Raw genomic sequence first — 16,311 nt, 5'->3', positions numbered from 1 at the left:
TGGATCCAAAGCAAGCTCTGTCACTAGCAGTTCTCTAGAGTATCCCACACCCACAAGGCACTGCCAGAAACGGAAAATAACAAAATTACTCTCTTTTTATAAACCAAAATTGGCTATGTGCATCAGGTTTTATTTTATTGCTCCACTCCACTTGGCACTCACTACTGAACAAAGTATTAGTGAGTTGACAAATTCACCCCTACACCAGTATAGATGCTCTGTGGTGCTACCTGTAAGTCCCACTGGCATCTGGGTAACAAACATCACATCTAGACTGGGTCACAACCCCTTAAACGACTTTGAACCCTATTTCACTCTGTAGTATTTGTGCCCCTAGCAGAAACAGATGGCAAGTCACTCTCCACATGGAAAAGTGACACCAGTATCTGCTTCCATCAGAAGCATTTTAACAGTGAGATCCTTAGAACTTGACCGTAGCCTAAGAACTGCTCACTGTGACTTGATGCACCTGGTAGTGTTAAACCACCTGACGAATGACCAGGCCCACAAACTGAGCATCATCAAGAGCCTGAGGTATAGTGAGATATGGATATCAAAATGACTGCGTTCCATGACAGAATTTCATTTTAATGAAAGTTAAGAGTGCATTTGTTTTCTCAGACTTCCAGGTCTCTCCCCACCTAGAAGAGCCAACCTTCTCCCACTTACCCAAGGGGAGATCTCTCTGTCAGTTACTTCAAAGCCGTTATTTATGAAAGTCTAAGCAGATCTGAGATAGTATGCAATGAATTCTAACAGAAAGGAAAAAAATCTCTTTATTCTGTGGACTTATTTACAAAAAAAAAACCCTTATCAGTTGTTTGAGACAATAGTTACTGCAACTTCTACAAGAGACCTTGAAAGCAACATTTATGAAAAGGTTGTGGAAAAGCATAGTTGCTTAAGAGAAGCTTGGCTTTTTCTTTTTTGAAATATGTTAAGGTAAAAAGCTTTAAAAGAACCGTATTCAAAATTCAGTAAGACAGACTGTCACCACTTTGTCCTAAGCACAGTCACTCCATATTCAGAGATATACTAACCAGATGCACTTTAGCGCATTTAAGAGAAAAAAAAATTACTTTCACAATGCATGTGCCTAAAGATGAAAAGATAATCTCTTCAGCTGCATAAATCCTTTACTGTTCCATTTAAAGACCAAAAACAATTCAAGTATTAAACCCTTTTCTATTTCAGGTACTAAGAACATGATTTCTTTCAATTAAGGCCTGGCAGATGTGGTTAATGGAACAGAGTTCTATTTGCTACATACCTGATGCTGCACCAAATGGCACATTAATCACCCCTTGCCTTCTCCCTTCAGTACACTACTTAGTGACTTCTGCCCTTCAGACCAAATTATGCTGCATGTGGTTCAGCCAAGTAGCCTTACCCACATTTGTTTTTCCATTCAGATTATCCCATGCGGCTACCTCCAGTATTACCGGTACTGCAATATAAGGGGAGATTTAGAAACTCACAGGGATTTGTCTTTAAAGGGGGAAAGGAGGATTTGGCTGTGGCTCCCTCTGACACTCGGTGAATGGATGGGCTCTGAGACTCCCCTGCAATGTTCAAGCAAGCTGCACGATGGTGTGGAGATGGCACAACGGGGCAAAGCAAAGGAAGCTGACCGGCCCTCAGGAGGGGAACAGGCAAATGAAGGGGAAAATGTTAGTCAAAGCCAATGGCTGATACGATGCTGCTTGGGGAAAACACTCTCAGACTCCCTTATTCAAAGGTCTCAAAGCATCTTGCTGCCTTTCAAAGGTGAGCAGTGGCCACGTACCAGTGTCTAGGCTCGTGATGCTTTGCTGTCTCCTAAATGTCAAAGGGCAGCTCTAATTCTTACTGCACTAAGTCCTGCTGAAAACACACAACTAAGAAAAAGTGAGTAAAACTGGGGAAAGACTAAGAAAAACATAAAGATGGGCGAAATGTTCAGGACTGCTAAACAGACATAATTTTTATGAATCAAGATAAGGCTCAAGGAATCAGGGTAGTCTTGGAAGAAAGATGAAGATGAAATCTTCCCTCCCTAACGACTCCCCAAGGGAAAATGAGATCCCATACACCTTGGTCGTAACAAAATTTTCTCCTCAAAATCAACTATAGCCAAGTATGCATGCCTCTTGGGTAACAACACCCTAGAATATACTCTAAAAGCCAGAAGGCTGACTTTGCAAATGTCATTGTCACATTGGGTTAAGTATATTCAAGTACTTCAGTGGAAACTATTACTGCCTCCCTGTCGCAGGTGCGGATTTTGACTAGTTACTGTAAGAAGGATGTTAAGTCTTCATGTACTGCCAATGTAGAGACATACAATGCTGTAAGGCAGACAGCACAGCTGGGTTAACACTTCCAGAACAATCCTGATGTTTGGAGACTGCAGTATTTTCAGTGCTGCCTCATTCAACTTTATTACTGTATCAACACAGTGCTTCGCATCACACACGTGCTCTAGAGATGACTGAAGAATGAGAACCACAGCATCAACAAGGGACAGCACTTGTTCTAAAACACTGTCATTTACACAAAAGTAGTTTCAAAAATGAGGAAGAACAGGCTGTCAGTCAATATGCAAATAACTGAATGCTGAAACGTGACTTTTGTATTTAATTTAAGCACTTAGCCACAATCACTGATTTCTGTCAAGCTAAGCCATAAAATAAGATAAACTCAAAGTATTTCTGAACCACCTGTGTGGCATGCACATTTTCCTCTCTGCACATAACTAGCCCCAAGTACACTGCAAAATGTTTCTTTTAAATGACATTCAGCAATTAAGTCAGCCTTCTAGCACACGTTACATTTACAATGTCTTGAATAATTTAAAATTTTCAATTGCTGCAAAGGGTGAAAAGGTAAAAACCTTACCATGTTTTACATTAAAGGAAAGGCTGAAAAATACACGTCAGTTTGTTCCAGATAAACATACAAATGCAAAAAAAAAATTTTAAAGTTAAAGTTTTAGAGGTATTGGTGTTCCCTAGATAGTTGTACCTTTTGGTGACTCAACAAGGGAACTAGGGCAATGGGGCACACAGGAGGCTCACGCAGCCCATTTTATTAGGTCTGCTCTTCCATAAGGTTGAATTCCCTCATTCTTAAGTTTTTCTTACCTATAAAAGGCATCTTGACTTTCACTGCTGCCTCCCATAACATCCTTGTGGACAAACTAATGAAATCTGGGCAAGATAAGCAGACAGTGGTGAGGTGGACAGAAAACCAGCTGAGGTCTAAGGGTTGCAATCAGCAGCACAAAGGTGAGCTGCAGGCCTGGACCATCAGTAGCTGTTCGCCCCAGGTGCCAACATCAGGGCTAATATCATTGCATATCTTCCTTCAAGACCTGTATGATGGGACTGAATGCACCCTCAGAAGGTTTGCAGATGATATAAGCCTGGGAGGCATGGCTGATGTGCCACTCAGAGGGACTTTGACAGGCGAGAGAAATGGGCCAACAGGAACCTTGTGAAGTTCAAAGGGAAATGCAGATTCCTGGACCCAGGGAGCAGTAACCCCATGCACCCATACTGACTGAGGACACAGCATCCGGGAAGGAACTTTGCAGAAAAATACTTGCAGTTCTTGGGCACAAATTGAAGTACAGGAAACACAGCTTAAACACAAGATTTTTTTTTCAAAAGATTCTTTTTTTAAATTAAGTTACTGTAACAGCGACGGAACAGCAGAACAGGTTCCCCAGAAACATTATGAAATCTCCATCCTTGGAGATTTTGAGTAAGATCTCGAAAAACCTGCTGGAGCTGAGCAGAGAGGTTGGGTTAGATGATCTCCAGATGTCCTTTCCAATCTCAGCTATTTGCGATTCTCTATGTGTTCCAGTTCAGCCTCCACCTGAAAGAGATCTCCCCACAACAGGCAAAAGGGAGCAGAGTTTGACTTCTGCCTTTCATAGCAGTATATACTTGATGTTCCACTGCTGCACAGAGCTACCAAATACATACCAGGAGAAAAGCAAAGAACATTTAGACAAGCATCCTGCAAAAAGAAAATGTGCCATCCTCTGTTCCTTCAGCTTCAGGCTGTTCATTTATCTAGCAAGAGACAGAGGACAGCTTTACGTTTGTTCATGTAAACACAGAGATAGCCTATACGGCAGAGGTGTCCACAAGCTACAAGAATTAGATGGAGACCACCAGTCCATTTTGTACAAGAAAGACACTAGAGATTAACAGCTCAGTTTCTCACAACCACAGCCAGATTCAGACTGTGGTTCTAGGGTCTGGAGCAGACCCTGAAGAATCATGAACTGACTGTTATTTGATGCATGCTATCAACAATAAAATACCATCACAGACAATATAAAAATCTGCAGTGTTACAAACTGACGGGCATTTCAACTTCTTTTCCCCTCCTCCCATTTCTATGATATAATAGAACCCACTTACCACTCAGCAGCGCTGTAATTAAATAATCAAAAAGCAAACAAATTTCACATCTGACAGTCCCCAGGAGAAAACTGATATACATGGAAAAAACCATTTTAGTTTACTTAGGGCCATTCTGGTAACAACAAGCTCAGAGGGATATAATTAGTACCCTGCAAGCCAGCATATGAAAAGGCTTAATTTAACCGAGATCAGAACTAAAGAATAGCTACAGAAATTAAAAGTGAAGTCACAAATCCACATAGGACTGCCACAGCTAAGCGTTTTTATGATGAGGAATTCTAAAGTCATAATTCACACGTATTGCATTCTGATTTCTGCTTATCCAGAAAGGTAGGTGTTATTTCAGACCACCCTGAAATAGCTGAGGTTACTCCGTGGAGGTCAGTCTGTGGGTCTCTAGCAGTCCTCAGCAGCAAGTGGCAGACAACGCTGAGCAGGTTAATTCTTACCTACCAACAACAGTCTGCCAAACTGGTGCCTCCCGCTTTAAAATAACCTATATTCTTCTGCACGTTAAATCCCTACGATTGTTTCAAAATCCTTACAGCCAGGAGACAAAAGTCCTTATATCACTGACATCATAACTAAGTTTGTAGGGGAAAAAAGCATAAACTATTATAGCAGTCTTAATGGCAATGCTACACTGATAATAAAGACTACTGTTGGAGAAAGTAGAAACAGCCCCACAATATTTAATCTGTTCTGACCAATGGCACATGCTGGAAAGTGGCTTCTTTTAAGCTAACCCAACCTAACAAGGGAATCCCCACAAAGAAAGATTCAAGTGTCAACAAAGACAGCTGCTGGAGGCAAAAACGTGGTCCGCATCTCAAGGCAAACTACTTTTTTTTGGATGCTACAACTGTACTGCATTATACCGATCCCACCAACCGGCAGCCTTTCCCAGAGCACTGTGGCTGATGTGGAACCCAGCACTAAATTTGGCTGAAGTAAGGCTAGATTTTGATCATTTGCCTTATACTACAGACATGCAAAAAATATTTCAGACAGCAAGTTGTTCCAGCACATTTCTATTTTCCACATACAAAGCAAAGGAAACATTTTAAAAACACGAGTCGTAAAGCTTTTGCTGCTTGCTGTTAAGATTTGCTGTCATCAGGACAGCCTTTTTTGGTTGAAAAATGCTTATTGCTAAAGGTCACAGAATTGCCTCTTTCAAACAAATTAAGAAATAAATAGCTGTTGACACTTCCAGATGATGATTCATCTGTCCGAAAGCTTCAACACAGCTGCCTCTCAGGTACGCTGCAGACCACAGCAGCCACCAACTAATCCAGAAATCTGTCTTCACTCTCCTATCACTTTGTTTGCCAACTTCTCAATCCTCTTCACAGTGACACCAAAAATTCCTTACTCTCAAGCTTAAAAACAGATGAAAAACATGAAAGTAACATCTGTCAGAAAACACACCAATGTGTGCCGTAGCCAGGTTTCCATACTTACTGTTTCTGTTATTAGCAAAGTCCTCTTTAATTCATGTGAAGCAAAGATTCCCCATGCATGAGATACACGGATGAAAGAGGCTGATGGATTGGCACCAACATCAGCACCTACAGAAACCAGCGGAATAGCAGAGCAAGAGCGCAACGCCAACAGAACCTCAAGGGCAGCTCAGCAAAGCGCAGTATGTTTAACCCCTACACAAGAAATGCTAGCAAGAGGGATATAGTCTCCTTGCCAGGGAAAGCCAAGCTTTTAAAGGTTAGACTTTTTGAAGAGTTAAAGTGCTACAGCTCTGTTTAGAAAACCCTCAAGTGAAAGGCCATCATGAGGTACAGTAGAGTATCTGATATTTTGTCTTGTCAGGGTAACCTCTCCACATAAAAAAAATTAATAATAGATTTTTATGGAGCGATTTTCCTTTTCATCTTTTGCTTTTCATTGGAGCTTATGACTATTTACTGATCTCTTTGGGGAAGAAGCTGACATTTACTGTTCATACCATGCCTCTCTGATCTCAAATGTGGCCTCTACTATCACCATGTCCAACAGTGACTCTATAATTTCAGAAGAAAGACGCCGTTACAAATTTGTGGAACTAACATTTGAAACAGAAGCATAGCATTTCACCTTGCAGACAACGCAGAGGACTAATAATTTATGATTTTCAAAGAAAATCAAGAAATCTCTTGTTCTTTTTACTGCTCACTGGCTCTGTGGCACAGTGGTGATGATCATCAGCTTGGACACAGAGTCTTTAATCACCTGCCCAATTTAATCATGAGAAACAGATAACCAGAGCAGTGGCCTAACAGTCCAAATCCAAGAATGTACCCTTTTCAAACACGTAACATGCAAAGTAAGTTTCCCAGAGCCTCCGCTCCTTCATGCAGTTCAGTTTGATGTGTTAAATTATCAGTTCTCAGGTATTGGGCTGAAGTGTGGGTTTGTTGGTTTTCTCTCTCTCTCTTTTTCTTTTTCTTTTTTTTTTTTTTTAATACATACAATGGATAAATTTAAACCAGAAACTTGTAACCAGCTGCCTGTCAATTCAATTGTGTGTTTAGGACTTAACAGCCTCCTGAAGACTAAGAATCTATTCAAACCCAGGGAGGGATGTGGAAGCCAACCCCAGTCTGGTTAAGGAAGAACACTGACTGCTGGAAAAGGAGCAGCAGCCAGCAGGAAATGCTACAGTGTGGATACAGAACTGACAGCAGTAAAGGAAAAACGTCTCAGCCTAACTAGTAATTGTCTCAACATGTATAGATCAACTGAGCTAGCAGGAAAACACTGGTTAAAAAAAAATAAAATATTAGCACTCACTCTGCCTGCATGTCATTTCTTCCCTTGACAATTCAGCTCACTGTCTAACACCAGTAGTTTATTACATCCATCCATAAATGGGTGCTGCACGCAAATTAATCTCAGCTACTTCTTGCAACCTTGTATGAAAGATGGATGACTGATGGAGAAGAGTTTGCATCTTATCAGAGGCAGGTGAAACAGTGCAAGAACAACCTGAACAAACAGCATGTGTATAGACTGATGAGGAGCACGGGTGGGAGAGCCGGGAGTGCTCTCTTTTGCCTGGTCAGAAGGGCACATCTAGAGAACAAGAAAAACAGGTCCACAGGAAACCAGATTTCATTACTTCCATTTCTCTCAAAAGAAACTTGTTTGTACAATTCAGCTGTGGTTACAGTATGAACTTGTCTAATTTGCTTCCAGACTGAGCAGCAATAAAGAGACCTTGTTAAGAGGGTGTTTTTTTTCTCTCCCCAGCTTAGTCTGAAAATCCTCTAAAGAAATACTTATTTCATATAACATTGATCTGTTCAAACCAGCATGCCTTGCTTGCAAACTAATTAGAGATGTACTTTAAAACAAATACTATAGCCATTGGGTAGTGCTTACCTGAAAGTCAGCATAGGTCAGAACACTAAATACTCACGAGCTTGTTTCCAAGCTCATTTTAGGAGCTTCCTACATGTCAGATTTTTGGAGGTGTACCCTTTAGTATCTGTGTAGAGAGCTCTTTTCCTTCAGTTGAGCAGTTTCAGCAGCAAGACTCGAACTCTGCAGGTCATAAAGCTAAATAGTCTTAGCAGTTTTAAAGGAGAAAATAGAGTTGCTAGATCTGATCGTAACCTCTTAAAGTCATTGTACCCTCTTCAACAAAGGAGAACACCAGCTACTTCAGAGGACTTTCCATGTGAACCTTCTAGCTATGCAATGTCTAGGCACTCATTCCTCCTTTACCTGATTGCCTCTGTCACCATAGCAAGGGTGTGAACTACAAGGCAAAGCCTACCTTAATTCATATCATATAGCATTTAAATACTATATGTTCAGAGAAAAAAAATCCTTGCCTGAACAAGTAAATTCAGCAACTATATCTACACATTGCTGCTGCATTTACAAGCGATTGCTCCTTTGTGGTGATGTGTTAATGCCAGTGACTACACGTCTTTGCACGTAGCACTTAAACCCAATCCAAAATGACTACTGGCAATGCAGTACAAAATAAGGAGTGCAAGCAAGTCAGCAAGCAAATGCAGTCACAGTTTTATATGTTGCTTATTTACTTTTCAGGAGTACAATATTCAGGAGAAAAGTAAGCCAAATCATAGTCAGTCCAAGGTGGAAACCTATTATCAAGGCTTCTTTTATCATTTTCTGTGTCTAGAAAAAAAAAAAAAAAAAAAAAGCAAAGCAGAACGTGAGGAGAGAACTATTCCTACCCTCCCCCCCTGCCCTTTTCTTTTGTGTGTTGTATTCCAAGCATCAAGCATTTAACCCTGGAGTTAAATGTTAAGGGCTACACAGGCCCTTAGAATATTAAAATCAGCTTCCCTGTTGATTCCCATTGTCTACAACACAGGACAGCCCATGCCAAAACAGCTAAACCAGCACAAACTGAATATGGAACGTGAGTTTTTTGTCAGACTTTTAGCCTTTTAAATGTACCAGAGCAAGGTTCACGTGATCTCCACTGCTGGCAAATAAAAAAACCTCAAGCCATTATACACACACGTGCATGTTCATTGATCCCTTAGGTAGGTAAGCAAAAATGGAGATGTTACATACAAATTATCATACCTCTGTCACTGAAGTCATCCACCAGCACTATCTCTGCTATCAGCTCAGGAGGGGAGCGGTTTAGGACACTGTGCACTGTCCGGAGGAGAGAGGACCATCCTTCGTTGTGGAACGGTATGATCACGCTAGTGTTCGGAAGCTTCTCCAGGTACAGCTTATTCTTGCAGCTGGACACAGATAGAGTAAGTCAAAAGGTGGTGCCAAAACACACCAGCACTTCCACATTAACTGCCATCTAGTAACTTAGTTTATTCCTCAAACTGATGCAAAGTGCCTGAAAACAACCCACCAACTTTCAGGCCTTATCAAGCCAGTGTTGACCTGATCTAGTCTACCTCGCAAAAACAACCCCACAAACCAACCTCCATATGAAGTGGGGACCGTTAATGGCTAGTGACACTTAGCCACACAGAAGGTCAGAGGGATCTATTAGGTACCAAAGCTGTTTTTAAAGAAAACTCCAGTTACGGCTTCAGATACAAAAGTCTCTATAAAACTTGTTTTCCCTGTCCTTACACCTCAAAGATAACAAAGAAGAGGAAATTGTTATACAAAGCTGTTTCAGAAATTGAACGTATCTCTTCTAGGCATTATCAGTAGGTGGGTTTAGCTCACTTATTCCCAGTTTTCAGAGAACCAAATCACTCTAATCACATGTATAACTGTCATCCAAATATTTTAAACAAAACATGCAGGAAGTCAGGATTTTGTGTGACAGCAACCTTCCCTAAACAGTCCCAGAAGTTCACGACATCGTGAAGAACACACAGAAGAGACAGGATAATTGCATGGTAAGAACTGCTCAATAAAGAAACCCACCTCTCTCAGTAACACATCAACCTCCAACCTCTACCAAAGGCTTCCCTTGTCATGCTGGACAATTATTCAATTCAATTTTCCTAAACAATCAATCTTGTCTTCCCCATTTTTCAGCAGGTCTAGTTTGACACCTGGGATCAGTTCTGCAGAGAGAAGTGAAGAAGGCTAGGCTTTGAACACAAAGCGCTGAGGAACTTGGATAAAGCTGGAGAGTTAGGTCTGCAGAGACCCCATATGGATGTCTTGAATATGGGACTATTTCCCCACAGCATTAATCTTCTTGATTTTGAATTAGGGTTAACGGTCTCTTGGCTTGTGGGGGTTTGCAGAGTAGCTTCATGAAGAAAATTCAAACTGCGGCGGTACGTGCAGTGTTTATTTTCCTGCATGTGTGGCCCTAAGTGGAATCTGAACCTTGTTAAACAGATAACATCTAAAGCCATACAGCGAACAACTGCCGTTAAAAAACACCCAGTAACTGTTCACTAGGAGACAAAAATCTATTACATTCCTAGAACCCCACACGTCCAGTGTAAAACAGAGGTGGCTACGTGAACAGAGTTTTTTAGAATAGATTAATGACTGCTAGCAGGGCTGCCCCCTTCCCACTAGCAGGAGGTCACTGTTCCCTGCCCTGCCCCAGCACCAGACCCCTTGCATAGCCTGCCCCAGAGCTGATTTGCAGACGCTCTGCTGCCAGGCACACAGCGAGGCTTTTGCTCTGCCCACAACGCAGCATGTGCATGCACACGGTAATTCCCTCCCTGTTCCTCAAAAGGCCAGATGGGAATGAAAGCAGCTCTAGCAGTGGCAGCTTCTCCCTGGTACCTTTCCCAGGGAATGGAGAAGGATGCACCTACATGATATAAGCTCAATAAATCTTGGGTTACAGGAAGTTACTCCGGTGCCCGAGTGAAAGGACAGTAGCTTATTCTGGGTCTAATGAATTGTCTTGGGGTGCTGCCAAGAGCTTGCCCGCTATGGTTGCAATGCACAGATGCAAGATGCAAAATAAAGCTGCATGGACTGCTTTCATCTAGCCCTTGGCATTGAAATCTTTACCTTCTTCTGAAATAGCTACTAGCAACAATTCTGTTCCAATACGAAACAAGAGCCTCCAAAACCCTTCTAACTCTTCTTAAACTGGAATTCTCGTTTTCTTACTTTAACAAGTGGGAAACTTTAGCTATTAAGTTTAACCATTAAGCATAGAGAGAAATTCTTTCCCTCCAGCTATCACAACTACAACTGCTTTACAAGACCTGCAAAACTAGTATTTAATATTAAAAAACCCAGAAGCACTTAAAGGAAATATGAGCAGAGGAAGACATGACTGTTGAAACAAACAATTGTATGTGTGCGCCAGGCAGATCCAGTACATGCCTGCCCCTCAATTTCCCTGATCAACAGAAAGCAGAGGTGACACTTTGGCATGTAACGGTCCACACAAACCATCTCAGAAGCGTGTAAACATATTGGCTGCTTCTTTGTCCTTCCCCACCCAGGCCAGCTATTGGGGAGGATGCCAGCTGTGGCCCCAAAGCTTAGGACAGGGCAGATGCCACGTTCTCCCCCAGTTCTCCTCCTCCTTACACTCTCTGCTGAGGGCACACCTCCAGATGACAAAGCCTCTATTACCTCTTACTATATATAAAACGCTAGGTAAAGTAAGTGCTCTAAAACACAGCTCCCTTCTTTCTAGAATCCTCTTTATGGACTTTGTCTCAGCCTAACTTTGTTATAAATTGCCCTCATCAACCTCCCAAATAACATAAACCATACCATTTCAAGTATGTCTTTTTTTTGACGGGCACACAGAAAGCAGAACAGACCTTTTCAGTTGTGTATCCCTTTACTGCAAATCTCCATTACCCCTGCCCAGCTAATCCCAGCATCCATTATACACATGCTGTTTATCCTCCTTGAAACATCCACAATTATAACTCGCTACCTTGGGGGAAAGGATGTGTCAAGCAACAAGCAAACCAGCTGCAGCAGCACCATTAATCACAGCTTAAGTCATTGGTGACCCAGACACTTCACTTACTAATTTTAACTGGGGACTGGAGTTAGAAGTTTCACATTTTAAAAAAGTTTAAATAGCAGGATTAGTAACGAGGAGTCAGGAGACAATGTGGAATGTGAAGTTATATATTAAATCCTCAGATGAGGAAATACAGGCGTTGGCTGATGTTTAAATTCTCAGAGCCCATGGCAACCCCTGTAAATGGAGGCCAGGTATAATTTAGGTCAGCAAACTCAAACTGTATTTCCTAGAAGTTGAGTATGGGCTGATCAACAAACATCTCCAGTTACCTGATTTATATCTATGTTTAAACATTTCAGCTGCATGCCTAACATATTTATGGAGCTATACTCGCTACTCTGGCTCATGAGTATATATTGAGAAGGGATGTCAAGCCAGTGTATTTGGTTAGTTTGCTGTGACAGCTGAAGAGGTAATCTCTGAAATGTGCCGCTAACAAATTATAAAGTCTGACTTCTGGAAATTATCTCTCATGAATAAAGTAGATGTTGAATTCAGATTCACTAAATTGTGATAAAAGCGGCTTTACACAAAATAACCTTCCATTCAAATGTCTAACAATGCTATCAGATTAAGAACTGCACAAACAGTATTTAAAAACCCCTCAGCTTTGTATAAACAAGGGTTAAGTCCTAACTGAAGCACTTTTGCTGATGAAAAACTCCTTCTGGCTTCCACAAAATCCAGTTTGACACCATCCTAAGCGATAACGTCCAAAAATAGATGAACTCAAAAGCCAGCACTCGACTGGAACTAGTTTCTCCTCTTAAACATTGATGAGGTTTTTATGAGGAAGATGTCTAAGAAACTAATCCATACATCAGAAGGATTTCTGATAAAACTCTTCATACACAGTTGAGTGGAGTTACTCAAATCTCCTCCTGCTCCTGAGCATTTCATGGTCATTTCCAGCCAGCAGCCAACATCAGAACTGGACAGAGTGTATAGTGACAGTCATCACCCAACTACACTTAGGGCACTTGTCAACAGAGTCAAACATTTACATCAGTTGCCACTACAGAAAGAAATAGCTCCACCTTATCAGCTGCTAAAAGCTGTTGGCTATGTCAGCAGGCTCAGGAACTGAACTGTCACACTGCAAGAGGTGAAAGAAGTAGCCACCTCTGGGTTAAGTTCAAGATCTCCTCTGCACAGGACTGCAAGTTTTCGGTAATTCTAAATCTTTTGGAATTAAAAGGAGGTATTTTCCCCTAGATTTCATCTCCCCTATTTCTCATTTCAATTACTATACAATGTCCTCTACCAAGGAGACAGCCGGACCCAGCTGTGAAAGGACTGTATCTGATGAACAAAAAAAAAAAAAAAAAAAAAAAAAAGAGTCCATCATAAAAAAAGCAACAAAAAGAGCATGCTCCTGCAGATGTGCTAATTTACAGCTTGTAAACTTTCACTCATAGAAATGCAAACTATATACTCACTTTGGATGTCTGATGTCCGGAAGGGAACGATTCAGAGAAATTTTATCACTCACAAAGATATTAAAGCCATTTTCCCTGTATGCCTGGTCCACTCGCTCTGCATCAGTCATTGGGTAAGGTTTTCCCTGTTCTCCATTTCCTATGGATAGACAGAAAGTAAACATTCATCATTACTACTAATTGGTGCTTAACTGGCCAGAAACTAATCCATATATCAAAAGAACAGCAGTCATCTTCCAGCTCTTTGAAAATTCCTTCATTAGTTTTGTGCTCTATGTCATATTTAGCACTGGGTCAACCATGTCAGCCTAACAATTTTATTTGATAAGCAGTTTTGCTACAAACTACTCAATTGTGCAGATGGCAGAAGTTAAAAGTCTTTCTTCTAACATCAGAAACAGATGAAGAGGCTATGACAATGCTGTGGAGGCTCTATAAAATGTTTTTTGTTTCACTGCAGGAAGAATACGTATGGTTTGAATACCGCATCACTGTTGTTTTTTTCAGCACAGATGGATATGTATATTTAACAACCTGAGCTCTTGCACAGAGGAGGTAGAGCCCTTGCAGACACACCAGTGTAAAGCTGTGATGTTGAAAATGGGCTCTTATGCAATGCAAGACAAAATCCCAGAACTATGGAATAGAACTTGCATGAATGTTATAATCTGGAATGTATTTTTTATCCCTCCTTCCTTTCTGGATCTCCAATTTTAGGAAGAGATAAAGGCACACCCTTTAAATTAAGTTAAAAAAAAAAAAATCAATACTGCACCTATCCTAAAAATACAAAGATGCTACGAATACATTTTCACCTCAAAATGTTTATTGTACATTGAGGGAAAAGGCTTTAACTAGGACCAAGAAACAATAACTTGCATCACGTCAAGAAGATCATCTTGACTGAAGTTGAACATGCTGTTCTGCATTCAGCCTACCAAATAAAACAAAACTAAATTACAATCAGTATTAAAACATTTTTATAGTAATTTCACATACCTACACGCTCAGAGTCCCTCCTTATAGCTTCTTTGTTATGCCAGTCCTTTTTCCTTTGTCCATCACCAAAGTAAGGGTCTTTCTTTTGCCTCACGTATGATGCCTTTTAAACAAGAGATTGGATATATTAAATACACAACATGTGAAACCTTCCCTCAACAGCCACCCCTTCTTGTAAGAGATGAAACACCTTCCTTAAGGTAAGACCATCACAAGCAAGTAGCTTTTAGCCTGAAAGGGGTGAGGGAGGAAGCAAGGGTTTTTTACCTCAGAACAGTACTTTATCTATAGTTGTTAAGTGATATTTTTTTCAGGGCCCCATCATGTATGCAGACCAGTATTTTTAATCAGGGAATCTATTAAAAACTCCCATTTTCATTTTGAAAGCATCCAATACATCTTACATCCTATTTAATTAACAAAAAAGCTGTAATGGGAGACCTATTGCAGGATCATTATTAATGAGCACACCTGAATAAAATAAAAATAAGATTTAAAAGGTCATTTATTAAGACTCTTGCTGCTGAACTTAAAAGCAAATTTTACACAAGGCACGAGCCTGCACTGATCCCAATTAGAGCTCCTCTTTTCTTGATGATGTTCCTGAAATTCAGAAGCAATGGGTGTTTTGGAAAGAAGCTAGCAAATGAAAGACGGGGTGAATTCAGGATCAAAGAGACTATGGTGTGTGGAAAGAAAACCATGATATTGATGTCAAACACTGACATCCCCAAAATTCAAAGGAAATTTATGTAAAACTAATATATTTAAGTAGGTTTTAGGGTAAAGAAGAGAACATTATCTCTGAGAATGAGTTTTCAATTATGTTGCATTTATACTCTACAAGCATATTACAAGTCATTTGTAGCATCATTACTGCAAAAGTAGTTACACAAAGAACTTGGAGGTTTTCCCCTTTTTAATTCCTCAAGTACTGCAGAGAGAACTCCATAGGCCAGAGCTTCCTAAAAAAGAAAAAGCAAGCTTCCCCCACTTGGAGGGCAAGAGGTTTGAAGTCTCACTAATGGGTCAATCAAACCAAACCACAACCAAAAAACAACGGCTGGCACAGTAACCTTACAGGGTTATCAGGCATCTTTGGCGTCTGGGACACAGATGTCATTTGCTTGTCTAGTTACAAACTCTTCATTTTCATGCCTAGATTTGTCTTGGGAAAATAGGACATTTGGACATTTTACTTCTTATTCCAAGGCACTACACTTCAGACCGATGTGATCCACCTCACTGCAGTTTGACAGATGAGCTCTGGTGAACGTTGCTGTGAAGGTTTTGCGGATTGTCCCCATTGCATGACCCCTCTTTTACACCAGTCAGCAGGAAGGCAGTCCTGTGTATTAGCTTACAAAACCACCAGTGACAACAGGTTTCAGCTAAGATATCAGTGACCTGGAGTGGCTGAACACAGGTGCACGCTCTGCTCCGCCTGCTGTTCTGTTCCGGGTGGTAACCCTTGGCTAAGGAGATGCCTGAAAACCTCAAGTTGTGCTGGTTGTATTACCATGCAAAGGATAATAAACCAGCGGTCTAAAATTCAGAGCTCGATCTGATTAAAAGCTGGTTTGTGAACTATTAGAACTTTCTTTTTCACCCTACATAAGAGATTTTTACATAGATCCTTTCAATCACAGATCATAAAATTACTTACACTCAGCTTCTTGACATTTTGCAGATGGTAACACACCTGGCAGAAGCCAAGTTTCACCCATGAATCCAAACACTCAGTTATACATTTCAGTTAACTAATATCAATATTCAAGGCCGCCTCCTTCCTGCAATTTAATTTTATTTTCACTGAAGGAGAGCTGATGGGCACTCAGGATGGACCAGAAGTCAGTCACACAGCTGGTTCACGATGTGAACAGGTATTCAGGAACTCCCACTTGTGCTACCTAGAGCTAACAAGAATATTCTCAAAAAAATACTTATGATGCGGGAAGATGAAGGGAAGGAAACCCTCAGGGCAGCACAGGAAGAGCAGGACCACACTATGGGATGCGATTAACAG

The 16,311-nt window shown here is 40.9% G+C and overlaps 1 protein-coding gene across 1 annotated transcript in view; it reads right to left on the bottom strand.

Annotated features, from left to right (window-relative positions):
* The window catches only part of GALNT10 (polypeptide N-acetylgalactosaminyltransferase 10), a 90,418-nt gene that overhangs the window by 33,975 nt on the left and 40,132 nt on the right, over nucleotides 1–16,311 (bottom strand). Inside the window, exons 2-4 of the mRNA XM_040603602.1 lie at nucleotides 14,286–14,388; nucleotides 13,287–13,425; nucleotides 8,982–9,148 (exon numbers count right to left, since the gene is read on the bottom strand). Of these exons, the coding sequence (XP_040459536.1) occupies nucleotides 8,982–9,148; nucleotides 13,287–13,425; nucleotides 14,286–14,388 (409 nt within the window). The remainder of the gene's footprint in view (nucleotides 1–8,981; nucleotides 9,149–13,286; nucleotides 13,426–14,285; nucleotides 14,389–16,311) is intronic.

Source organism: Falco naumanni, chromosome 8, assembly GCF_017639655.2.
Source record: "Falco naumanni isolate bFalNau1 chromosome 8, bFalNau1.pat, whole genome shotgun sequence".
Taxonomy (NCBI): domain Eukaryota; kingdom Metazoa; phylum Chordata; class Aves; order Falconiformes; family Falconidae; genus Falco; species Falco naumanni.
This window is presented reverse-complemented; position numbering and strand designations above follow the sequence as displayed.